Source organism: Tripterygium wilfordii, chromosome 6, assembly GCF_013401445.1.
Source record: "Tripterygium wilfordii isolate XIE 37 chromosome 6, ASM1340144v1, whole genome shotgun sequence".
In the NCBI taxonomy this organism is placed as follows: Eukaryota; Viridiplantae; Streptophyta; class Magnoliopsida; order Celastrales; family Celastraceae; genus Tripterygium; species Tripterygium wilfordii.
In genome coordinates this window covers 2309825-2335256 of record NC_052237.1, presented here as the reverse complement: position 1 = coordinate 2335256, position 25432 = coordinate 2309825, and the positions used below count along the sequence as shown (strand labels likewise).

Below are 25432 nucleotides of genomic sequence, written 5' to 3'. Positions count from 1 at the left end.
CCCTCTTGCTGGTCACTGCTTCTGTTGACAAGATTGTCCTAAAGAAGCCGATCAGTGTTGACATGGATCTGAAAATGGTCGGCTGTGTCGTATGGGTTGGGCGATCATCAATGGACATTCAGTTAGAAGTCATTCAGTCTACAAAAGGTAATTTAATGCAAATTCAAAGTGTAATTTAAACTTCAGGAAAACCTCTTTTAGGTTATGGTGTTAACTCTCAAGTAGCTACATAGCAACTAGCAAGGTTCTCAAAACAAAGTCAACTAAACCCATTGCACGAGGCTGCTACAGGGCCTTGTAAATGTCAGATGTAAAAATATCCTTAGCTCTGCATTGTGGAAGAGGCTGTTTACGTGGTTTGAATCTGCAAAAAAAAAATTACCACTGATCCATGGTTTGTCCTTGGTAAGTTTCTTCAATTCAAATCTATCCAAAAAAGGTTCTTGAAGTCAATGAAAAATATACAACAAGCCATTGAACTGCCCAGGTAATATAGTTAACTACTGGAGGTTCCCTTGAATGTTACTATTGTCAGTTTGTCACTAAACAAAGGCTTGTCTATTGGAGTTGGTGTTTCAAAGCTCTAAAACTGTGCACAATTGTTTATGCAGATAATTCCAGTGTGACAGACTCAGTAGCTCTGTCAGCAAACTTCATATTTGTGGCCCGGGACTCTAAGACTAGGAAAGCTGCTCCAGTGAACCGGCTCTCACCACAAACCGAGAAAGAGAAGTTACTTTTTGAGGAGGCTGAAGCAAGGAGTAAATTAAGGAAGAGCAAGGCAGTAGGAAATAATAGAGGATTTGAGAATGAGGAGGTAAACAGACTTCAAGCATTGTTGACCGAGGGCCGAATCTTCAGTGACATGCCAGCCCTGGCAGACAGAAATAGCATTCTTCTCCGGGATACACGCCTTGAACACTCTTTGATTTGCCAGCCACAGCAAAGGAACCTCCATGGTAGAATTTTTGGAGGTTTTTTGATGCACCGAGCATTTGAATTGGCTTTCTCAACGGCTTATGCCTTTGCTGGATTGGCTCCTTACTTTCTGGAGATTGATCATGTTGATTTTCTAAGACCTGTAAGTACCTCTGTTCTTTCCTTCTAGTATAGTCTAACTGCATTGTGGTGATGTTTCTTTCATGTGAAGTGAAAAACCACTTTAAACTTCCCTGCGAGAACAATGCCTGTGTTACCAAGTGAGCATAGTTTTCTTCATCATAGGTTAGACATGAGATTCTGATATAGTCTTCACTAACCATTCGGTTGCCTTAGAAGAGATCATGTTCAAGTAAGGTCGTGTTTTCTTTAACCATTCAATAGAACATAAGTACACATAACTTGAAATTCTATTATCCAAAACACATAGTGAGTTTTAAATGAAATTTTTATGTATAGCAGAGAGTGTGAGAGAGAGAGGAGGATTTATAGGTTTATCTGTTATTTTATTGAATTGTCAAAGGTTATGCATAGAAACAGCCTACCCCTATGCATAAGTAAGTTGCAGACAGAAGAAATAAGAAATTTTATATGCTTTTCAGCATTGCAGGATGGAAAGTCCTGCATTATATTCAAATTATGCAACATGGGTTCTCAGTTCTTTAGGGTACTAGCAGTGTATGTCGAGCTCATTTATCGTACTTGAGATGTCTGTTATTATCATTTTCTGGCTGTTTGGATGGCATTCACTCTCAGATGACTCATATGGTGAGGTTGATATTTCTGATGACAGGTGGATGTGGGGGATTTCCTTCGTTTCAAATCTTGTGTTCTCTACACAGAACTTGAAAACCCGGATCATCCTTTAATCAATGTTGAAGTTGTTGCTCATGTTACAAGGCCAGAGCTCAGATCTAGTGAGGTCAGCTTCTATATGCCGAACCAATAAATACAGAATCTTTTTTCTATCTGCATTTGCTTACTTGTTTCTCTCCTCTCTCTCTCCTCTCTCTGTATATGTGAAATAGGTATCAAATACATTCTACTTCACATTCACCATACGTCCAGAGGCAAAGTCCACGAACAAAGGATTCAGGATTCGCAATGTTGTTCCAGCAACAGAGGAAGAAGCACGTCATATCCTGGAGCGCATGGATGCAAAGGCCATACAGTCAGCCAAAGAGTGAGTGATAAAAGGGCATATATTTCAATTGCACAACAAAATAAAAGTCAATGAAGCCATCTTGAAGAAGGATGACTATTGAAAAATAGAAGTAGCTATAAATGATGTTATACTTGAACCATAAGACAAGATTGGCTTTGCAGCTGTATTGATACAAAGGGTATGATTATCAAGCACACATTAGAAGATGAGATTCTGTTTAAGATAAAATAGAATTGAATCTTCATCCCATGCCAATGTCCTCTATACCGCTACATGCTCTCTGCAAAATTATTTCGTGTTTTTCTTTAGGCCCCATTTACAAGCCCGACTAGCGCAGTCGGTAGAGGCAACGGGGCGTGGGTTCGAACCTCATGCCTTTTGTTTTGCATACTATTAGTGGGCCACTGGCCCAGTTTCTTTTACTCGGGCTGACTACAGTGGCTTTTTAAAGGCCTAGTAATCTACCCTGCAATTAGAGGAGTAAAGAACCGGCCCGCAACGGGAAGGCCCACAGCCAGGCCTGGAGTTTCATGGGCCGGTCCTTGAATCTCACTACCGTGAGCCCTGGCCCGGCATAGTGGGTCGTCTTTAATGGGCCGGCCCATTCCTAGCAAATGGGCACTTGGCCAGTTATCTTGCGCTTTAAGCCCCAGAAAGAAGGATTCTGTGAAGCCAAAAATTAACCGTTGTAAGAATGGTCTAGCGGAGTAGTCCTGCCCCATCTTTTGACATTTCCAGAAACATGTGCTATGTCGTTGGACCATCCTGTTTCGAAAGACGAACACGTAGGAATGCAAGCCCTGGTTTCAGTTATTTTTCCACCTGTTTGAAACTTTGGTCTGTGCATGTAAGGGCAACAGAGATAATTATTCACTTCGAAGAAAAAAACTGTTCCACCCTCATATAGAATAGTAGTAATACTAACTATGATGTGCAGTAGTATGTTAAATCAATAACCCATTGTCCCCCCCCCCCCCCCTTATTTACAAAGAATATTTCCTCTCTACAAGTCTGAGGTTATTGCACACCCCAGGTCTCTCTACCCTTCTAGAAATTCTTGGGCATCTATCGCTTATGATTAGGAAAGTAAGCAACCATATACAGAATCCCCTTTGGTTAAACCTATTCTTCCTACAACTAAAGGCTGCAAATTCTAATTCAAACTGATAATCGACTAAGCATTGGACTGCTGCTGAAAAAGACAAAAAAAAAATACTACAATTGACAGGCTGAAATATCCACTACACCATAAAAGTGAGACAGAAAAGGGAAAAAAAAAAATCCAGTCTTACCTAAAACCAGAAATTATAACGCATGATATTGTTATGTTACAAAAATTATACCATGATCGTCACATTCTTTAGTCAGTTCAGAAGTCACTGCACAACAACAGTAAACACAAGTGTCAACAAATCGAAATCGATAGAACTATTACAAAGACAATGGCTATGTTTCATCACAACCCATAGAGGGCAAAGTATTGATCGTACTGGGTGCAATGAATACAAATACAAAACTACAAGAGCCCATAAAATATCACTATTAGTCTATTACTGGAGAGAATCACATTCAAAAGAACATATTACTGGAGAGCATCACATTAAAAAAAAAAAACAAACTGGAGAGCATCAGTTGCAATCAGCTTATGACAATAAAATTCAAAAATAATCAAGTACTAGAACCTGTTTTCACCCACCACAAACTAGAGTTGCACTGATTTTAGGAAGGAAAAGCACAAGTCTTTACAAAAAGCTACCAACAACTGGAGCAATATTGTGTTCACAATTCACAATTAGGGTACAATACCAGCCCCTTGGAACTGGGACAATGAAATTCAAAAGCTATACACAGTAGTCCAAGGGCTATTATTCCAAGTCCAACCTCTCAGCAAACCTCAGATATAATGATTTTACAGTTATTTCTCAATAAGTTAACTCATATTTCAATGACATAGCAAAAGCATCTGAAAGCATATTAGAATCTTAAACATCTTTTGAAAACAAATAAAATATTAGTATACCAGATAGAGGTCAAAAAGAAACATTTACTCAAGCAATTTGACAACATTAGGCGAAAAATCCTTCAAAACTCTCAGCGACGACCATTTGAGAATACAATGAACTACAATATGCCACCATTTCAGCCTGCTACCTTTATTGCACCCATATCATCAATTTTGGAACTCCTATGCTGCAACGCAAATTGATAATAACTTAATAAGCATGAGGCTTGATCATGGACACATAAAGTGCTAATAACAGGATAACAGAAAAAATCTCATGGTATTCATGTAAGTCATGAAAAGCAGAGTGTACAATAAAATCACATGAGTTTGATATTAATCGTCATTACCTTACTTTTTTTGTGTCTATGAGCATCATTGAGATCTTCATCTCCATTGTGCTTCCTTTTCTGAGAAAATTTGAACCAGTAAATACAATAAGGGACACACTGAAATTCCCAATAAAAATAAGCTAAACAACACCCGTGCACGGGTTTCTCGCAATGGGTAGGGTTGGGGACATGCAAGATGTACGCACATCTTACCCCTACATAATATGTGGGGAGGCTGTTTCTAAGACTTGAACTTGGGGCCACATTTTCCAATGACATAGGAAAAAAAGAATTTAAAAGAGGTTTATATGCATAAAACCTGCCACCTTAAACTAAAAATAACAACAACCATTAGTTCTCAACACAGGACCAGCTGCTTTTCAGTGTCCCAAATGAGGAATGTGTCATTTAAAGATCAAAAGAACTATTTAGTCCAGTAACAAGGAGAACGAAAATGAACTTGTTGACTACCACAGTCCTAACAGGAAATCACAGCCATGCTAATCCAAATTTGATAATAGAGATTTTTAACACCCAGACGAAGTTTGAGAGAGAGCAACAATTTCTCAACCTTTTCATGGTGTTTCTTCAAGTGTTCAGCACTGTGATCAATAAGCCACTTTTATCTTTCTTCTTCTCCTTGTCTTTATCTTTACTTCGATCCTTGTGGCGGTGCTTGTGCTTCTTATGCTCTTTATCCTTCTCTTTATCTTTATCTTTGTGCTTTTTATGCTTCCTTTCCTTGTCCTTGGACTCACTCTTCGATTTCCCAGCAATTGTAGGAGTCCCTTTCTCTGCCTAAACAACAAATTGAGTTTGCGAAAGGAATTCAGTAACCTCATAGTGCCACGCAATAGAGAAAACATCAATTGGGGGGGGAAAAAAAACACACTAAACTTATTTTAGGATTTAATGTGCGTGTGTGTGTGTAGATTTCTTACAAGAGGTAACTCAATGGGAGCAGATTCCCTCAGCAAGAAAGCCTCTCTGAGAATATCAAGGTCAAATGGTTGTATGCGGGCGTTTGTATCCCTGGAATAGGATGTATTCTGTAGAAGCTGATCCAACTGCATCCCTTCACCTTTTCTGATTTCTGTGTCTCCCACCACGTTGTGAAGATAATGTGTATCTGAAATTGATACAGGAAGTGTCCGCTTGCAGAAAAAGTCATGGTGGGGTAACAACTTGAAGTGGCTTATAAGATCAACAGCGCCAGTCAGTTCCCTTGGTCCTGAAAGTTCAAATGGGGCAGTGTTTTTCTCAATTGCATGCCAATGAAATTTAGAAGAAAATGGGCTAACCAAAATTATTCATAATAGCACAAAAGACGTAGAAACAACAAACACCAAAGGGTAGCCATTTGATATACCAGTTTGCTGCTATATGCAAGCCATAAAATGTTCTGATTTTGAAGATGAACAAGAGCTACAAATCTTTATGGTAAACCACCTAAAAGGTATTTTTATCATATATGACATAATAGAACCAAAATCTCCAAGTAAAACCAAAATAGTCCTGGGGTTCTGAGTGAAATTTACCTGTTCCAAACTTCTTGCCTTCAGGATCCATGAATCAATGGTTCATGAAAAGGACATAAACAACTGCAAGTTTATGGACATTCAGATAAATTATTACCATAAAACAAATTCGAGTTTGAAATATCTAACAGAGATGTAAAAGTGGTTCCCAAAAAAACCCTGCTTTAATAGACAACCAAAAATTTGGTAAAATATATTACCACATTTGACCCAACCCTACAGGGTAAAACCCTGTGTAGTAGCAACCACTCGCAAACAAACTGTTTCCCATGTGTTATAAATGGGAGTGCACATTTATGTCCGGTGATAAGTCCCAAATTCCAGTTCAATCCCAGGATCTCATCCAACACATCTTTCAGCCCATATGGTTATATTTATTGTTAAAACATTAAACTTATATAAAATATTTCCTTCAGAATCAATATCATAGACGGTTGTATTTCTGTTAAAACTTAAACCTTATATACGTTATTTTATTCGCAATCAATAATGACACAACACGATGGTGTAATTATTTTATTCGCAATCAATAATGCCACAACACAATGGTGTAACCCCCCCACCCCCCAACTCTCCCTCATTGTGCAAATTATAAACTGGAAGACCAAACAGTGTGAGGAGGGGAGAAATGATGACCAGCATATGTATAATTCATGCTCCCTTGAACAACATCCACTTAAACATTTTCATTAGCCTATTCAGCATGTAACAAATGCAGCATAAATCCTAACATCTTTAGTATGTAGTTGCCTAAAGTGCATGGCATTTAACACCAATGACAAGGACGTACACTCCAACTACTTAAAAAGAAAAGCATCAACGTAAATTAATTTGAGAAAATATAAGCAAAAACAAAAGGTCAGCTTACTACCTTCCATCTAATATAAGATCACACCGAAAATTCCGAATGCATGCTATCACTAGTATCACACACAAATTTCATAAGCCCACAATTCAAACTAAACACCAAAAGGGATTAATTCTTGAACCCAAATAGTAAGCTACCTATGCAGATTCATCCATATGGTTCTAAATCTCTCAAAAAAATTATTATGCATGTTTATTTAGGTTTCCTAATACTTCGTCCCTCAAAAAAATCATCTCAGACTTCTTATATTCTACATTTCATTGAGATTCTTCCGAAACACTTTCTTTATTTACCTTTTGATTTCCTTATTCTCGATTTGAAATTCCTCTTAAAGCTTCATTGCCGACTATAGATTTTTCTCCACAAAAACCCTCTTTCGATATCTTAAGTCTCCTTTCCCGTACATCCCTACATGTTCTCAATCCATGCCGTTGCTTTCAGATACTTTCCTTTAGAAGTGAGAATAGAACTGAAGAACATAAAGCAGGTTGAATTTGAAAACAAATACCACCATACAATGAGCAAATTCTAACTAACAGAAGGATCCCATAGACATACCATTGACATGGATCCCAAATTCTTGCACTTCCAGCTCGGATCACAGAGACAGAGTGTTGAATTCAAGCTTATCGGCTTCACCTTCTCTTCTCCCTTTAACTTGTACAGACAGAACAAATCCTCAAGTAAACCTGGACCACCTCTGCTCTCTTGAAAGAGACAATATCCAGCGAAAGAATTGATTCGAAATAATCTTAATTCACATTAACATTCCAAAAACCCCCAAACTCTTTGACTTGTTTGAAACATCAATGTCCGGTGATTACGAAGCATGAATTCCATGAATTAGGGCAGAAGCGGACAGTGCTCGATAGTGGATTTGACAGATCAAACAAGTTCGCAGAGAAATAAGAGTGCGTTTTGTAGTATTTGAAGCAGCAAAGTGGCCGGACTAGGGTTTGGCCGTTTGGGGGATTTCACGCGAATGAGGACCAGCACTCACCTCGTTTCTCTCAAATCCGCGAATGTGAATTTATATTCCTCAACTTTCCTGCATAGGGGCTATTATGGTATTTCACAGCCATCCATTTTGCAATATCAAATTTTTGTGCATACAAGATTTTATTTTAAAAAAAATAAAGAAATTAGGCCCTACTCTTTTCTTTTTTTTTATAAACCACAAATAAATATAACCAAAACAGATAAATACAACAGGTCATCGGATAAGAAGACCTGAAACATGGAAACATAGTACAACTCCGAAAAAATATGAAAAACAAAATAAGAAGTAATGGTCCAAAATAAACATAGGATAGTGTTAGGGGCGTTCCTGAGAGCGGACGAGAATGACGGTCGTCTAGGGCCTCATATTTTTGAAAAAAATTAAATTATTAGTAGTATAGTAGTCATAAGAAATATTGTAAATGAGTAAACTATATTGTCTATTGAAAGTGATTTAACGGAAAAAATTGATTACACCAATATAATTAATGATTTGCATCTAAAAATGCTATAAGATGTCATATTTAAGTAACATATACAATATTTAAATTTTTTTAAGAGGTCCCTTATTTGAAGTTTGCCCAGGGCCTTCGAATACTCGGGTACGCCACTGGATAGTGCAAGTAAACACAAATACAATGGCAAGCGCTGTTTCGACAAACACGGGGTACCAAATCTATTGCAAATCATCAACTTAGTGCTGATCAGTAGGGAAGGTGAAGAAATTAACTGAGGGACAAGAGATGCCTTATTAGAGTCTTTGATGACAATCTATCTTCTGCAGTGATGGTTCGTGTCTTAAGTAACTTGATAATTAGGCCCTACTCTTACACCATAGATTTTGCATTTCTAAAATATTAACGAAAAATACGACCAATCCATCGAATCCATATGGTCCATTTAGCAAGATCATGAGCCAGATTAAATTCTTACTTGACCTATGAATCTTCACGATTTTATCAACCTTCAAATGATGAAAGTCTCATGTCTAATGCTTTAAATTATCAACTGTATCATCCACAATGCAAACGGTACGTCATGACCCGTTCGGGACTCCGTTATGCACCTAAAAAATGGAGTTTTTTCCAACAACTGCCCTCCGTTTATCAATTCAAGTGTTTGATGGAGTGTTACATTACACATGAAACCTACGGATTCGCAATGAAAGTCGAAGCTTGTGAGAGCTTATGTGACACGTCAAATGTTTTTTATCAACACAACTCACCTCAGTTGATCAAAATACAAACCACTCTCAAATGAACCCAATATTTACGAGAATACTCGCGTGCGAGTCACGTAGGCAGTGGCAAAATGGTAATATTTACAAACGCGAACATATTCTATTACAGTAATCTTCTGTTCTTCCATCAGCTCTCTATAAATCGTCGAAAATGGGTCTCCATCAACATCATCGAGTGACCTCCTTCGACGGAGACCAGACACTCCGGATTCTTCACCGCCACAAGTGACCTCTTACCGTAAGTCCTCTCTTGAGTTCCGGAACCTATTATTTTCACTTTTTGTCAATTGCTGGTATGTGATTGAATTAATTTAGATGATAAGATTACATTCTGAATTGCTATATGTGGTTTTATTTATAGTCGTTTATAAGTGAGGGTTTCGATCTTGGCTTGATTTATGATTGTTCGTGTGATAGGGTTTCCCATCTAGATTGTTTTATTATCTTAAAAGACTTATTGTGCCAGAGTTTATGGAAATAATTCGTTAGAATCTAAGTGATTTTTCCTCTCTATCTGTTCTTTGCCTTGACTGCTAAGATCTTGCGTCACTGGTTTTCAGGGCGATTGCATATATATATATATTACATCCTAACCACTGAAATTTCGTGAAAACTATTGGTCATTTGGTTGTAATATATCATGGTTGCTTGGAGTTTATAGTATATACAGAATATTAGTATGTCGTGCATGGCTCTTTTTTCTGTGATTTAGCTATGCTGTATTGTTTTCTTTTATACTGCAATTTCTGCGAGTGGATTTCAAAACCTATGAGAGTGACGAATATGGTGAGTTTATACTTCCGTTACAACCTTACAGCTTTTCTATTTATGAGGGCCTCTCAATATTTATCTTCTGTATAGAAAGAATGTTGGATGTGTTTTTTTGATCTTATTAAATGTTCAATTTAATTCGCAATCTTTGATGACTTAATGGAGTTTTTGACCCCTCAGTAACGCCAAAGAGAAAGAGAGGATGTCTTACCTGCTGCCACACCTGCACTCAGGATGGGCTGTTGACCAGGCCATCCTTGCCGAGGAAGAGCGTCTTGTGGTTATCCGTTTCGGCCACGACTGGGATGAAACCTGCATGCAGGTATTTTTGAAACCCCTCTCTTCCTTCGAATTGCAATTATCATTCTAATTGTGGTTATCCTAGACATAAATGCACAAATCTGCTTTAATTTGTTGTTAGGACATGAAACCCTTAATCTTGTATATTTATGTGGTTAGAATTTCAATGGTTGTTCACTTGTTTGTTAGATCTAGCGCAGGTAATCTTGTTGCTGTTTGTCTGATGGTCCACTACAATATCATATGTGAAGTTTCTATATTTGCCGAACTTTGAAATTTGCATCTTGATCTTTCTTTAAATTCAACTTGAAGCACAAATCGAACTGAAAAATTATAATGTGCATAGTTAGAATATTTTGCTAAATTGGATATTGTTCGTTTTGGGGGATAGTAGATGTCTTAGCATTAATATGCACCAGTCATCAGCAGCAGCACAAACAACATTTACTATCATCAAAATAATCCTTTAGGGCATATGCCTATTTTCTATTGATCTTTTACAATTTTTGCTAGGGTTGAAAGTTGATGTAATTTTCATGCTTGTCAAACATTGAGAAAATGATCTGAAAAGAAGTTAATATCCTAATGAAAATAATGACATTCTAGAAGTTCAGAAGTGTAGCCTGGATGGCCCTGTTTATGACAGTTTTTTTTTTTTGGTCGGACTGATATGACCTTAATGTTTATGTAAGTTATTTCATTTTACTGGTGAATGTCACGTCTTATTAGTCCACTTGTTGTCTAGGTTCGGAGAGATTATAGGATCATTGTTCTTTCTTTGATAAGAATCTATGTCTTTATGAGGTTCATCCTCTGAATTTAATTATATGGGATCCAAAGAGCCCATGTCTTTCATCTGTAGGATTCCAGGTTCCAGGTTCAATTGGAAGTTCAAATCTAATCGTTTTCAAATGAGTTGTGCATTGAGTCTGGTTTTTTTACCAGTTGCCTTTCGAGCATTGTGAATTTGTAATACGTCTGAGGAGTTCAGTTGAACTACAAGGTCTTTTTGGAATAAGTTTTGGGGTTGTCCTTGTTTTTTTGACAAGTAATGGGTCATATCCCTATTTTGGGTGGGGACAATGCTAGAGACCCTCAAAATTTGATCCCCAAAAGTCCCCCAAATCTATGTGGCATTAAAATAGCCATTGATTAAAAACACACATGTAGGGTCCACTTCACATCCAACACTTCACATTAAATGAGGGTCTTTTAGGGGTCACTTTTTGAGGGTCTCAAGCATCATCCTTTGGGTGGTGGGGGAAGGTGGAAGTGTAAAGTAGTGACTCTGACTAGGCCACAGGCTCCTTCCAGTTGAACTACAAGCTTGTAATCTCTTTTTTTTTTTGATAGAAATTTTAATGTTGACTACCCACACTATTATTGAATGTTCTTTTTTGAATTATGTGTGACCCGATATTGCTGTCATAGATTTTGATGCTTAGATGAGTTTTCTATGTTATTGAATTGTTTTCATCCATTATTGAAGGATTGTTGTCCATATATTTAGTTACCTGACTAACTTGTTGAACATGTTGCTTACATTTGTTTAGATGGATGAGGTACTGGCGTCAGTTGCTGAAACAATAAAGAACTTTGCTGTCATTTACCTGGTTGATATCACCGAGGTGCCTGATTTTAACACAATGTATGAGCTATACGACCCATCCACAATCATGTTCTTTTTCAGGAACAAGCACATCATGATTGACCTTGGGACTGGAAACAACAATAAGATAAACTGGGCTTTGAAGGACAAGCAGGAGTTTATCGACATTATTGAGACTTTGTATCGGGGTGCTAGGAAAGGCCGCGGTCTGGTAATTGCTCCAAAAGACTATTCTACCAAGTACCGCTACTGAGTGCTCGAGTATGTTGGTATTGGGAACTTGTTTGCGCAAACCTGTGGCATAAGTGCTAATGCAAAAACAGGGATGTATTGATGTACTAGTTTGACACTAATTGTGGACGTAGATACATACTTCGTGCTCCCTTGCTTTTGTACAAGGAAATAGACATGTTTCTTTTAAGGTTAAATGCTTCTATTTTTGTCTGCATGGCATGCCTCTATTATCTTCCTTCCTCTTCCTCTTCGTTTTTGTTTTTTTTTTTGCTTCCAAAGCCCCTTTTTTAACGTTCATTCTCCAGTGTTATTTCATTTTTTTTAATGGTCACTTTAGAGAAGTGAAAGGGTTCTGACTTGTTTAGATGAGCATAATTAGCACATTTACATAATTTTAGTACTTGTTGAATCGTAGCCAACGAAAGGTGGCTCGGTTGGCAATCGATTTCATTAGATATATGTGTTCAAGTTTCGATTTCAATTAGAAGAATATTTCTCAATGGTATTTAAAAAAAAATCCTGTCTCTTAAATAATTATCAGGATTAAGTTGATTACATATTCCATTATTAAATCAAATGGGCTAAGTTGGGTAAGAGGGGATAATTAATGATCGAATTCAATTATTTTTTAGTAAATACAAAATTTTCAGAACATATCTTTCAACTTTTTTTCATTATCTGATTTGTGTTTTTGGCAAACATATCTTAAAATTTTATGTAAAACGTGCGCTTTGTGTTACAAAAAGTGTTAGGTCAAACGGCGCGTTTTGTTTTGTAGTTTCAAAACGCGCATAACGTGGCTGCCAGGCAAGGCCGCAAGGCAGGCGACGAAGAATATATTGAGAGAGAGAGAGACTAGTCGTCTCGCTCATACTAAAGTGCTTTTTGTGTGAACTTGATACCTTCTTTTCTTCCTTGATCATGGATCATCCCTGAATGCAAACGCTGTATCTAACTGTTCCAGATCACTCTCGCTGGTGTTGGCTGGGCATTTAAACATTCAGCTACAGGTACTGGTTTATATTACTCTCATCAATCACAATAGGACCTTTTTTTTAAGCAATTCATTGCATTGGTAGCTGAATTAGACGATACTCAATCTCTGTCTTCTGTTCTGATTCTATGCATATTTCCATTGAAGTGGTCTTACTGTTGATTGCCGTTCTTTGATTAGTAACTTTATTTCAATCTATGGAAATAAGAGAAATATGATAGATAAATGAGAGAATGTGATAAGCAGGTTGGGTTTCTGGATGAGGTTGTTGATGGCGAAACAAGAGGATTTGTTTGTTTATTTTAATTTTGTTCGGTTGTTGGAAAACCAGGTTTTCTAATGTGCATATCGCCCTCACTGGTGTGGATGGAATACTGTGATCTCCTGAATTTACTATTTGCTATTGGGGTTTGGTCACAGCGTATATCACCGTTGCTATTCTTGCGTCTTTTCGAGCCATTGGCTTCCTCTGTCTTTTCTGATCCAGAAAAGCCATTTAAGAAAGCTATCATGCGATATGCACAGCTAGTCATTGGCCCTGACGGCAGTGGAAAGGTAGTTTACTGGTTCATATAACGTATTGGTAGCAATTGAGTTCAATTCCCGCTATGAGCAATACTCTTGTAGGGTTTTGACAGAAAACTTATGTCTTCAATTCTGTGTGCACAAGGGTCTGACGATCCAAGTTTATACTCATATCAATTGTTCAAAAATCATTTGTCCCAGGCATATGCTATCCTGTAACCTATTTTGGGGTTGTTTTTTGTGGCTTTGAAATAACCATTTCATCATTGGCTTTTAGTTCAACAAAGTTTTATTAGTGTGTCGGTATTGTTGGCACATTGATGACTCTAGCTGCGGCCCGCTTCGCCAAACACATCATTTTACATCTGACTACGGCCCGCTTCACCAAACACATCATTTTACAGGGTGGTACCACCCACCTATTGGAGCTTTTTCTGGGACGGTTTGATGATTGACATGGGTCTCCATGCCTTTTTGCGTGGATCCCACACTAAAACATGATATTTCTTTTTAAAAAAAAATTTGTTTGCTGGGAGTCCATAACTTTTTATTAAATATATTGTTTATTTATATTATACATATTAAATATATTTATATTAATATTAATATTAACTAGATTAATTTATTAAAATGAAATAAATATAATAATTAATATTTATATTGAAATGAAATGAAATAAATAAAATTAAAAAAACAGAAACAACATATATTTTACAACATAACTGCTAACAACTTTACATTTTAAACTCAGCTTAAAAGTTAATGTTGAAAATCAACACAACCACTCTACTAGACTCTATATGCTTAGTACAAAATCACAAATGCTTTATTACTTGTGAAGTGATGAAGAGCTATTTGTATCTCAGTTTTATTTTTGCTAAACTGGCAAGACACAAGTTTATTATACGAAGCACGGAAGGAGAATGACCCAGTTTCAATCAATGCCTTTGTTTACTATAAAATATCCATATGGATAAGTATAAAACAAGGTTCACATAAGAAAACATCAAGCTCAATAACAAAACTGATGCAAGTTTGATTTTATCAAAACAAGATATGTTCTTTCATTCACTAGAAACAACATCCAAAATCTTCTGCTTCGTTATAAACTTCAGTAGATCATCACGATGGCCAAAAAATGGTAGCACAAGCAACAAGGTTTAAGTACCCGGGTCACTCATCATCATCTTCATCGGCAGCAGCATTCAGAGCCTGCAATCTTTCTATCAATTTAGCCTTTCTTTCTTCATAACTTAGCTTCTTAAGGTTATACCTGCCACCAAAAAATTAAAAACAAAAATAAATTGAGCATCCCAATCGCAAACTTTGGCACTAAAAACATTGTTTGGAGGCAATCAACACTTCCGACTCAAATGGGAGGACTGGACATGATATCACATTTTGCCCAAATTATGACGCATCTGTTATCAGGGGTGATAGAGGACTTTGAGATATAAGAATAGACGGTCATTACCTCTTGTGCTCTTTCGGAGGCTGCTTCTCAGATTTCTTCACTGTCGGGTCACTGCGTATGGCAGCATGAACCTTTTTGTACAACTCCTCTATGTTATCTGACTCGATACCCTTCTTTATATATTCACCAAAGTGAGATTGATACTTATCTGGCTCATCTTCCATCAAAGTCTGCATACTCCCAAAACAGATATGAAATGACGTATATAAAATGTCTAGCATCCAATACTAAGATTTAGATCAAACTCACCCTCATGTATGCAGCAACATGGCCACCATAGATGTACTTGCGGTGAACTTCAGCATCAAGTTGCTTATCATCTTTGTTGAATCCAGCAAACCTCTTGTCACTGTGAGGTATATCAAGTCCACCATCCAAAGCTCCCTATATAGAAAAAAGAAATTCCTTTAGAGATACATACATGGATCAATGAGACGAGCACGGGGTATTGTTTCCAGAAGATAACAATAAATGCAATGTTTTACTTGAGTTTTGAAATAGAATCTATTCCTTCAGCCATAACAAGTAAAAGCAACTTCAAATCACACAAAAAAAAGGTAAAGAGGAGGATTTGTACGTCACATGGCTAACCCAAGGTGGTAAAGGTAGCAACTCTGCTACACAAGGCAATGGAATATGAGACATAACGGAGATTCTATCGAAAGAAAACCTACAACGTCTGGCATGGATCTGCAATGTTTACTTTGGAATCTACAAACACAACTCACGTGCTCCGGTTTTGTGAGGGGCTTTCAAGACCCCCTGCCACATTAGCAAGATATAGAACTCCAAATACATTGGAATTAATAATAAAATAAACAAGCTCATTCAAAAAATAAAATAAACAAGCCAAACTCAAGTACTGTTGCCATTTCAAGCAGGAAAAACAAAATATCCAGCTCAACGAAATATCCAGCTTAACAAGTGACAAACTGACAAAAATATTTCAAGACTTTCAGTACTAATTGCTCTCATAAAAGACAACAAGTAAAAGATGAGGAAACCTAAAGCAAAAAGCTTTTTGCTAACCTTTCGTAGGATTTGAGGTGGCACAAAGAAAAACAACATTCATGAAATCTTCTGGAGTTTAGTTCAAGAAATGGGCACTATACCTTGAGAGCGCCAAAGACACGATTCCCAGTAGTTGTCCTCACTAGACCAACATCAAGGAGAGCACGGAATGGTCTCCTGGTTTCAGCTGGTTCAACAGAGAAATCCTCTCCAGTTGCCTGCTCACAAAATAATATTTCCATCCACCTAAGTGGGCCAACAAAGAGTATAGATGGACATTATTACATATAAGACATATACCTCAACATTTCCCTCGTACTCCTCATCCATCTCAAGCATCTTAAGAACTCGGCGGGCTAACAGAAGCCCAGTGCAGTATGCTGACATTATGAAAGCAGCACTTAGAAAGCTTGCATTGCTGGAAAAGTTCAATGACCTGACAAAACGTAAAGTCATATACCTGCTGCATAATTTGAAAGACCCACTTCAAGGCCATAGCGAGGTAGCTCGTGGGAATAAGCAGATGCAAGAACCATATCACCCGCAATGCTAGCAGATATAATCTGTGCAGTTACATCTTTGTTTGACTAATAATGTTGTCAAGGTTATCACGTTAAACCATCTTGTGTACCAACTCCAGAAAATGCAGCAAGTACACCTCAAGCCAAATATGAATTAACTACTTAACTCTAATGAAGCCATTTAACAGTCCAGAAAATCAACCTCAAAGCAACTATCATGGGTCCAATGCAAAACCCACATCCAGTCAGACCATGGGTATAAAACTGAAGCCCCAAAAGCTTTTAAAAAATGGCCATACTGTTAAAATCATAGCATTGAATGCCAAAAAAAATCAATCTGCATTATTGACATCCAACATTGCACAGAAATATATGTCTACTAACAGCTCATTCCTTTACTGTTGAATCAGTAAAATAACATCATCTCCAACCAAGCAACTATATGATCTATTGAATCATGTTTGAGTGGACAAAAAGGATACAAATCGCACAACGAACCGATACTTTGGAGTATTGTACTTATTTTTATCCTGGTTGATAAGGCGAATCCTGGCCCGGTAGTCTGTCTTGCCCTCTAGAAAATTTGAATTGAAATCAAAGAACTGTTGAACTAAATAAACAAAAGATAGCAAAAACATCAAACAGCAAAAAAAACATACGCCTTCTCCTCTTGTATTTAACTTGAAAACGCTTAAAATAAGCTTTAGACTTTTGTGCTTTGACAAATACCTGCAATACAATAGGGGTCAAGTTTTTTGGGATCTAGAAAACTAAACAGCAAACACCTTCAAAATATTGCGCAGAAATCTAAAACTACCACAACTAAAAGAACGTCACAGAAATTTTCCTCCGTCTAGACATTGGGAAAAAATAATCAGTCAGACTAGAAAATATTTCTGATGTTCTGACCAAATATAACAATCCAAAAACAATTACAACATGAAAATTGTGAATGATCATACATTACTATTAATATACAGAGGAAAAATATGCCTTATTTCTCTCAAAAAGATAACAGAATCAACAGATATTACGAACTATTTTCACGCACAAATATAATTCATTAAGATTCTAAGAAACTAGTTCCATTCTCTACTGGGCAATACTTCTATTCCAAATTTCCAACACAACAAAGTATTGGCTGGTGCAAGGTTAAAGCGCAAAAACAGAGTACTCTCAGTCGTATATGCATGTAAAAGACATGACTTACCAAAAATAACAAAAAATTGTCACATCGTCACACTCTTTAGTCTTTTGATTAACCACAAAAGCAGCAATTGAAGCCAGGATACTTCCAACTAAACTATGCCATTTCAATGATTTCAAAAAATTGACTCACGGCCAAACAATAAAACACATTGCGAAAGGGAACTATACAGATCCTCAGTAGGCATTTTGACATATATCCATAGATATTGGTTGCATTAGAAGAATTTATTCGCAAGTAGTAACGTAAAGCGTAATATGCATGGGAAATTCACATAAACACAGAATAAATAGATAAGCATGAGGTCACAGCATGTGGTTATAACAAGGACGCAAACAATGCTGCAACATTGTCGAAAACGTCTCACGAAATCTCATCTCTGTATAGTTGCTAAGAAAAAGGTAGAGGCGGAGAAAAGACAAAAACAACAACAAAAATATCTGGCCTAGCAGATCCGTCACTTCTAAGCACTTTTGTTTGATCAGCTCACCAACACAAAAAATACATAAGCATCAAAGAACAGAAGCAGGGACTCATGCTTCACATCTCGGATTCAATTAGCGAAACGCAACCAAATTACAAAGATTCATCTAAGAACTGAACAGACGAAGTGGATAAGGAACTGACATTCAAATTGAAGCTTCAATGTTAAAATGCTATCCAAGCTTCATTGAAATAACAGTTTTAAAGGAACAACGCATGAAAATTGCAGAGGTTTCATTACCATTGTTGGCGCCTGACGAAGGCTTGGAAGCAACGGCAAGAGGTCGTAGAAGTTCGACGGGCCAAAAACCCTAGTCTGCTTATAATATATAAATCAACGGCTAGGATTAGTCTGGATGTCACATTGAGAAAGGGCCAGGCCCGGTCTCCTAAAATACGATCGGTAATTGGGCCAGTTTTAAAATAAGGCCCAATTTTAGGAGAGTGTGAAGAGAGGCCTTTTTGGGCCCAAAACAAACTCAATTGGCTCACGGACACAGTGGCACACGCAGAAGGCAAAAGCTCTTCTCGATTTGTGTTCAAGACAGAGACTTCCAACTTCCAAGTTCAATGACGGGGGAATCCGAAAGCTCCTATCAAAGTCAAAGCCTGTTCAGTTAATCCTACCTCACATTGAAAGTCGAAAACGACAATTAAACGGGCGTTGTTAGAGTCGTATTGAATAATCAGTCAAAATCCATCGGCTTTGACTTGCAAAACCTCCCGATTCACAATAAATACTGCTCACCATCGCTGTTGCAACAAGCCAACAACACAGCTGTAATGATCGCAGTTTAATGGATCCACAATGAGCTTCATCTGATCATCGGGAAGAGGATGTCCCAAGCTGATGTCTCTTACAGGTAATCTCTTTGATTTGAATAGTGTTGCTCGATTTCTCCTGATTGCGCTTTTCGCTGCGATATTATTGGAATTAACGGTGCTTCTGCAATAATATCATCCTTGTTTGATTTTTGGGGGTTGAAAAGCAACTTCTGGCGATTATGTTTTGTATTTATTGCTTGGTTAGTTGGTTGGGACTAAAATTTGGCCTTTATATTGTGTCTTTTGCATTTGGAAGTCGTTTTCGTGACTTAGAAAGGATGAATTTGAGCATAATTTAGTCTGCACATTTGGCTGATGATCAATCTGTTCAGTTATGCGCTTCTATTTTATATGGATGTGTGGTGCATAGCCGTATATTGTTAGATTGAGATACATTGTGTTTTTGTGGGAAGGAAGAGAGGAAGGGTTAGGGAAGGGATATGAGAGGTACGTCTAATTGACTATGAACATATCTTATAGTGTAATTTGTTTGTCCAATTAATTTTTTAATTTTAGGAGTCTCTGCATCTTTATGGGGAAAGTTATAATAGAAGTCGTATAGAATCGGGGATTATGGAGGAATCTATGTATATGGATGTAATCTCGTGATTGTTTGAATGATGAAAGATCTAACAATTCCGGGAGAATTTTCTAGCCAGAGATTTACTTTGGTTGTCTGAAGGTACTAGCATTCTTCTTCATTTTCTTTCTCCGCAATTCAAGGCTGTTCCTTATTATTTTAAGTCCTAATTTCTAGTTTTCAAAACTGAAAATCATTCCACAACCTTATATTTTGCCCATTAGTTGTTCATCGTTTTACTGTTTACAGCCCCAAAACACTTTCCAAAACTTCACTTTTTTCACCTTATTCCGTGTTCGGTACTTGCCTAACCTTAACCCAATAGCAACCCTATATTCCTCAACCTCTTTTAGCTTTGAAGCGCAAATTGTGATATTTGAGCTTTCTTCTTTTTTCAATCTCATCACTAGTACTTTGTTTGATTTAAGGCTGGATATAACAATGGAATATTGGCACAATTTCATTTGCTAGGGAGATTAGTAAAGGAACTAGATCTGAAAAGAGGTAAAAGTGTAAAATTTGTTGTTATAAAATTCAATTTGGGTTAGTGTTAGCGTCAACTGAAGAGGAGAAGTGAGAAATCAACGAAGATGGTTTTAAATAAAAGAAGGCAACAATCGGTGACCATCATATGTGATCTTGGGATGCAAGGTATAGTGTAGCACTGTAGCAATAAGACACATCTGATTTAGTTATTTTCCTTTAGTTTACAGTGGTTGTTTTGTTGGGCATCGTCTCACCAATCTAGCACTAACCAAGTGTGCAGAGCATATCATTGGTTTCTCAGAGATAGACAATATTTTGCTTTTTGACTCCTCCCTCCCTTTCTAAGTCTTCTGGTCCTGGGAGTCATAGAGTTGTACCTCTGCATGCATCTGTGTGTTATTTATGTGTTATATGCTTTTACTTCCCTTGCAAAGCCTTCTGCACATGCCAAACCAATCTACAGTTGTTTCATGTTTACCACTACACCTTTTTTCTGTTTCTTTTATGCTCTTATAAAGTTGCTTCGGGACTCCCCCTTTTCACTTTCCTAGTTTGTGTACTCATTCAGTTTCAGCCTAGCAGAGTGTTACTGTGTTAGTTATTGATCCAGCAATTTTCTCGTGTTGCTTCTTTTCTTTTCTTTTCTTTTTGAGCTCTCATCATGTCTTGGAGAGAATAATGTGAACACAAATAGCATTGAGGAGCAGAATTCTTATATCTGATCATTCCTCGTACAGTGTTGTGAATCTTTATATTCCTTTCCATGATGCAAATGGCAAACTATGATTGCTTAAAATTTGTGAATTCTGTAAAATAATGATTTTTTTTTACCCCCTACATTTTTCTGTGCAGTTGTGGGTCTTGCGGATACCCTTTGAATTTAACATCTTCCAATCGAATCACCTCTGCCATTGGATCTGAATATCGCAAATCCATAAAGAAAGGTTTTATCTCCTTCCTTTCTGTTGATTTGAGTCGCTTCACACAGGTTGACGAGGTAAACTGTTTTGTCTTTCACTGGGGTCGTTATCGTTCGAAAACAAAACTTTTATGTCGAAAATGTGGGGTTCATATTGGCTATGGCTATGGGGACACACATGTTCTCTGTGGTTTTGACTCGCCCAACTCATCAAGCTCAACCTATAAAAAGTTTGTTATAAAGATCCGAGCTCTACAGCCTTCAGAAGAAAGCTAAAGAGAATGTAAAGAGGTTGACATGGAAAATGCTTCAAGTGGTGGTCATACTTCAGTACTGCACCTACCTGATGATTGCCTTTCTTTTATTTATTCACGGCTTGACTGTAACTTTGACCGTGAATCATTTGGTTTGACTTGCCATCAGTTGCTTAATATTCAAAATGTTGGCCACCAATCCTTACAATTTCACTTTTCACTCGGGATACTGACTTTACGATATGATACCAACTTTGAGGTTAACTCCCACCATCTCTCTAGGCTGCTCACCCGTTATGATTCAGGCCTCACTCATTTGCAATACTACAGTTCAAAGTTGCACACCCTTTATTTGGATTGTTGTCTTGCACTCACTGATGATGGGCTTTCTGTAGTTGTCGCTGGCTATCGCTCCTTAGAAGTTATTTGTATTCACCGGTGCATAGTCACAGAAGTTGCCTTGGAGGTTTTGGCCGCCAGCTCTTGCTTTGCAATGAAACTTGTGAATCTGTCTCACTCTGCGCGTCTTTCTGACAATGGGTTGAGAGCTCTATCCCAGGCATGCTATAAGCTTCTTGCAGTGGAGGCATCTATTTGATCATTATTGGATGGCATACTCTGTGCCCTTGGGAACGCTATAGTAGTTTATATTTTGTTTCGTTTGGTATATAGTTATATATTGCTCATTAGATTTTTCAGATGGCATTATGCATGCCATTGGAAATCCAATCATACCTGTATTTTGTTTGCGGAATATACTGATGCTATTTGTTACTCTCAATTCTCAACTTAGCGCAATCCGACCAGGCTCGATCCTGCTCCAAGTTAGTCCATTATGTAGTACAAATGCATAAACCAGTATCACAAAACCCTTGATAAAAACCATCATTTATTTCTGAAAACCAACACTTGCTTGAATTGCGCTGCTCACGTAACTGATGCTCAACATACATTATACAAAATATATGTGAAGACAAAAGAATTATTCATGAGAACTCTAGGTTGAAATCATATTATATGCAACCCTTTCCACCCGACGAGATTCTACTCACATTTTCCTACTGAGCTTTATGGAGTCTTGGGTGTCAAATCAGCTCATTTCAAGCAAACAACACTTGTACTTCAGCTTCAGCTACTCCAACCTGCAGAGGCAGGTATAGAGTTTCCCATTTGGATTGAAACCATCAAACGATCTGGTTGATTTATCTGGAGCCTGACATAAACGTGGAAATATTTCAGATTCATTTCTACTGATGCCTCCCCCAGACGTCATCCCATGCACCATTTGGCACAGCCTTAGGCCCCTGAATGTAGTTCTGATGTCCACGAGGGTTGTGAGGTACCGGGAGTCCATCAGGTCCTGGTCCAGGAACCCTCTTTGGCTTTGTTCTGATTCCCAACAGTCTGAGAACAAACCTGGCCAACTCTCCATACAAAACACCTGAGCTGTCAAAAAGCTGCAACGATAACATCAAGTGTCATTATGTGCCACATTAAGGCTTAAGCTCGACAAACAAAGACCAAAGGTTCAACTTCAACCACTAACTACATATAATTCAACTACGTAAATTAGCAAGGGAGGACGGACAATAAACTTTGATGGACAGTACCTGAAGGAGAGCAGACATAAACATGTGGAATGCCTGGGTATTCTGGTCTATCAGAATTGATATCCGGCCAAAAAAGGTCACAACTCCTTGCATCTGTCATTGTCACAGAAATTAGTTAAGTAATAGATATGATATCAAAAAGACAGATCACACTCGGGCCATAGCAGTGATCCACTTCAACAGTGGTAAACTCATTTCACATTAACACAAGTGTAATGTCTTGTACAATTTGAATTAGTGTTTCACCCAAGATACAAGGATCTAAGGATACAGAAAAGTTGTTAGGACATAAGATGGATATTTTGAAACAAAACATCTACCCATAAAAGGAAAATATCAGAGAACTTCATCATGCTCTTCCATGCCAATTCCATTCCTAGCCATCTTTTGCATACATTTCTCCCCCTCAGATCCACAATTATCGAACCTTATCCAGTATTCCAGTGAGTTTGAAAACATTTATGACCATGTAATGAAGGGAGCCGAACTAATACCAAAATCAAGTGAAAGGAGAACTGCATGCCCTATAGATTGAAAATATGCTCATGCATGAAGTCATGACATAAGACTACTGCCAGTTGAAAAACACCAGTCCCTAGTATTTGAAAGATGCCAAATATCACCAGAATCAATTCCCAAAACCACTCATCAATAAATAAAGTTGAAGGATTAACTCAGGAAGTAAGACTTTAGCATCCCAAATAAGTAAAGGCTTTCATTGTTCATCAAGCATTCAGGTATTTGAAACTTGAGGCATTTGGTAATATATCCCAGGATGGGAAAAAAAGAAGGAAAAGAATAATTTTTTTAAAAAAATCCTCACCACTCTAAGGAATGAAATCCAAAAGCCCGGCGGAGATGCGGGAGAACCAAATGGATTGTTAGGATCCTGCTCACCAAATGGACCCATTCCCATTCCTCCCATTCCATAACCACCCATTTGGCCTCCAAAACCACCACCATACATTCCCCCGCCATACATGCCAGAGCCTCCATACATCCCTCCATAACCTCCTCTAGACATGCTATTCCCGTATAATCCACCACCGTACGTGCTTCCATACCCACCATATGAAGAGCCGTACATTCCCGATCCATAACCAGAATTATAATTAAGACCAGAACCATAACCTGCATTGGGCATGTAATCAAAACATTACTTATAGATGGTTAAAATCAATCAATAGAAATCCTCGATTGCACTGGGTGCTGCCCAGATAAAGATTCAAGATAGGGACAGAGATCAACAAATACCTCCATAACTACTCCCATAGGTCTGCTGCTGCTCCCATGGCCTAGTAGGCACAGGCCTAGTAAGAGTATTTCTGTTTGCGGCTGTGTTAGTTGGGGGAACAATTTCACCAGGTCTTGCTGTTCCAGATGCCTCAACCACATCACTAGTGCTGCCAGGTGATGGTGGTTTAAAAGGACCAGAACCAGATGTGGTGGCTGCTGTTTCCCAAGGTTTTGGAGGTGGGTTACCAGCTGTATTGGAAGTATAAGTAAGTTACGGAATAGAAACTGCAAAAATATATTATGTGTATATTTCCGGACACCACCCATTACGGGAGACTTGTGCACGAGAGTTGTTTACTTTTTTACAGACATTTGATTATCGTAGCAAGAAATACTAAACGTTTTACCACATATTCATCTTCTATGACACCTAACGCCCAATCAAGACTTCACCAAACAAATAAATAACCAGTTCTTGTCTCTGCCCATCTCTCGGAACAAAATCCCAATCCACTCAAACACAAATATGCAATTATTAGTCAATCACAGAAGATAAGATTGATCAACTCTGAGAACTAGATGGAAGGAAAGCAGGCAAAAGCTGAAGACAAGGTCGAACGGTTTCACATATTTTATCCTCCCAAAGTCCAAAACCCTAAACCGACGCAAATTCCGCCAAGCCATCAAAACGATAGAATTTTCCCTCTCTTAAATTTTGGCAGAACACATCACCATGCAAATCTTGAAAATTTTTATCAGACATATCAACCAAGGCACCAATAATCCCCAGATGCAGTGAAATCTGATAGGAACTATATATAATGTAAATCAAAATCGAATAAAAACGATACATTAACAATTAAGTCATCAAAAAATCGATGGATTTCAAGAAATAAAAAACAAAAACACGAACCTCTTGATTGGGAATTGGACTCCATGGCCGATGTGTTAGAGGACTGTGTAATCTCTGAGCCCACCGAAGAGGATAGACAGAGAATCGAAGGTCACCACCGTCAAGTGGTTGATTATTCCGCTATCTTTTCTGATCCGTTGGATTGTAGCCGTGTAAGAGCGACCTAGCCTTTTATTTGGTTAACTGGGTATGGATTCTCGCTTTTGACGCGTTGACATTGGCCTTCCCATCTTCAAAGAAGGTAGCCGGTAGAGCGAGAACTAATTTACGTTTGCCTAAAAATATATAATAAATAACGCAAACGTTTTTCTTGTTTATTTTTCCCCTAATATTTTATCTTCTTAAAAAAAAAACACTTTTGACCCCGTTTTGGGGCTTGTTTGGACTGATAGAAGAA

General features: G+C 37.8%; 6 protein-coding genes and 1 long non-coding RNA gene across 9 annotated transcripts; 4 read left to right on the top strand and 3 right to left on the bottom strand.

Moving 5' to 3' along the window:
- Window positions 1-6: 6 nt before the first annotated feature.
- Window positions 7-2353, top strand: LOC120000901 (acyl-coenzyme A thioesterase 9, mitochondrial-like). Its single transcript, XM_038849070.1, has 4 exons — window positions 7-147; window positions 612-1081; window positions 1733-1861; window positions 1968-2353. The coding sequence occupies exons 1-4, from the start codon at window positions 63-65 to the stop codon at window positions 2124-2126; spliced, it is 843 nt and encodes a 280-aa protein (XP_038704998.1). The 5' UTR covers window positions 7-62; the 3' UTR covers window positions 2127-2353.
- Window positions 2354-4156: 1803 nt separating this feature from the next.
- Window positions 4157-7521, bottom strand: LOC120000903 (mediator of RNA polymerase II transcription subunit 19a-like). Its single transcript, XM_038849071.1, is given in 8 exon segments — window positions 4157-4294; window positions 4457-4516; window positions 5010-5053; window positions 5056-5236; window positions 5380-5669; window positions 5977-6039; window positions 7138-7313; window positions 7403-7521. Coding segments are annotated over 6 exon segments (657 nt in total). The 5' UTR covers window positions 6008-6039; window positions 7138-7313; window positions 7403-7521; the 3' UTR covers window positions 4157-4243.
- A 1677-nt stretch (window positions 7522-9198) lies between these two features.
- On the top strand, window positions 9199-12224 carry LOC119999784 (thioredoxin-like protein YLS8). Of its 2 annotated transcripts, XM_038847533.1 has the most exons (3): window positions 9199-9321; window positions 10035-10176; window positions 11708-12224. In XM_038847533.1, exons 2-3 carry the CDS (start codon window positions 10057-10059, stop codon window positions 12014-12016), a joined length of 429 nt encoding a protein of 142 aa, XP_038703461.1. In that variant the 5' UTR covers window positions 9199-9321; window positions 10035-10056; the 3' UTR covers window positions 12017-12224. The 2 variants fall into 2 exon arrangements, with proteins under 2 accessions (XP_038703461.1, XP_038703462.1); XM_038847534.1 differs by lacking the exon at window positions 9199-9321 and having other exon boundaries at window positions 10039-10172.
- Window positions 12225-12804: 580 nt separating this feature from the next.
- LOC120000888 lies at window positions 12805-13687 on the top strand. Its single transcript, XR_005468683.1, has 2 exons — window positions 12805-13007; window positions 13323-13687. It is a non-coding gene; the product is annotated as an uncharacterized LOC120000888 (long non-coding RNA).
- A 753-nt stretch (window positions 13688-14440) lies between these two features.
- Window positions 14441-18541, bottom strand: LOC119999894 (60S ribosomal protein L5-like). The gene is made up of 9 exons (XM_038847695.1): window positions 18454-18541; window positions 17182-17251; window positions 17005-17096; window positions 16462-16588; window positions 16302-16381; window positions 16103-16219; window positions 15240-15374; window positions 14991-15160; window positions 14441-14789 (listed from the first exon to the last, which is right to left on the bottom strand). Exons 1-9 carry the CDS (start codon window positions 18454-18456, stop codon window positions 14690-14692), a joined length of 894 nt encoding a protein of 297 aa, XP_038703623.1. The 5' UTR covers window positions 18457-18541; the 3' UTR covers window positions 14441-14689.
- A 200-nt stretch (window positions 18542-18741) lies between these two features.
- On the top strand, window positions 18742-22057 carry LOC119999896 (uncharacterized protein At4g08330, chloroplastic-like). Of its 2 annotated transcripts, XM_038847698.1 has the most exons (3): window positions 18742-19075; window positions 20956-21047; window positions 21672-22057. In XM_038847698.1, the coding sequence occupies exons 1-3, from the start codon at window positions 19050-19052 to the stop codon at window positions 21872-21874; spliced, it is 321 nt and encodes a 106-aa protein (XP_038703626.1). In that variant the 5' UTR covers window positions 18742-19049; the 3' UTR covers window positions 21875-22057. The 2 variants fall into 2 exon arrangements, with proteins under 2 accessions (XP_038703626.1, XP_038703625.1); XM_038847697.1 differs by having other exon boundaries at window positions 18761-19075; window positions 20956-22050.
- Window positions 22058-22212: 155 nt separating this feature from the next.
- Window positions 22213-25263, bottom strand: LOC119999895 (peroxisomal membrane protein 13-like). Its single transcript, XM_038847696.1, has 5 exons — window positions 25036-25263; window positions 24141-24371; window positions 23710-24017; window positions 22887-22979; window positions 22213-22733 (listed from the first exon to the last, which is right to left on the bottom strand). Exons 1-5 carry the CDS (start codon window positions 25058-25060, stop codon window positions 22524-22526), a joined length of 867 nt encoding a protein of 288 aa, XP_038703624.1. The 5' UTR covers window positions 25061-25263; the 3' UTR covers window positions 22213-22523.
- Window positions 25264-25432: the final 169 nt, after the last annotated feature.

Bases quoted from the DNA above. Each gene is read 5' to 3' on its own strand.
- LOC120000901 (XM_038849070.1), top strand. From the start codon at position 63: ATGGATCTGAAAATGGTCGGCTGTGTCGTATGGGTTGGGCGATCATCA. The intron at 148-611 runs GTAATTTAATGC...TTGTTTATGCAG, and splicing joins AGTCATTCAGTCTACAAAAG to ATAATTCCAGTGTGACAGAC. The intron at 1,082-1,732 runs GTAAGTACCTCT...TTCTGATGACAG, and splicing joins ATGTTGATTTTCTAAGACCT to GTGGATGTGGGGGATTTCCT.
- LOC119999784 (XM_038847533.1), top strand. From the start codon at position 10,057: ATGTCTTACCTGCTGCCACACCTGCACTCAGGATGGGCTGTTGACCAG. The intron at 10,177-11,707 runs GTATTTTTGAAA...ACATTTGTTTAG, and splicing joins GGGATGAAACCTGCATGCAG to ATGGATGAGGTACTGGCGTC.
- LOC119999894 (XM_038847695.1), bottom strand. The intron at 16,382-16,461 runs GTATATGACTTT...TCATAATGTCAG, and splicing joins TCTTTCAAATTATGCAGCAG to CATACTGCACTGGGCTTCTG. The intron at 15,161-15,239 runs GTGAGTTTGATC...GGGAGTATGCAG, and splicing joins ATGTTGCTGCATACATGAGG to ACTTTGATGGAAGATGAGCC.
- LOC119999896 (XM_038847697.1), top strand. From the start codon at position 19,050: ATGTCCCAAGCTGATGTCTCTTACAG. The intron at 19,076-20,955 runs GTAATCTCTTTG...TTTTCTGTGCAG, and splicing joins CAAGCTGATGTCTCTTACAG to TTGTGGGTCTTGCGGATACC.
- LOC119999895 (XM_038847696.1), bottom strand. From the start codon at position 25,060: ATGGAGTCCAATTCCCAATCAAGAG. The intron at 22,980-23,709 runs GTGAGGATTTTT...TGACAATGACAG, and splicing joins GGATTTCATTCCTTAGAGTG to ATGCAAGGAGTTGTGACCTT. The intron at 22,734-22,886 runs GTACTGTCCATC...TTATCGTTGCAG, and splicing joins TTATGTCTGCTCTCCTTCAG to CTTTTTGACAGCTCAGGTGT.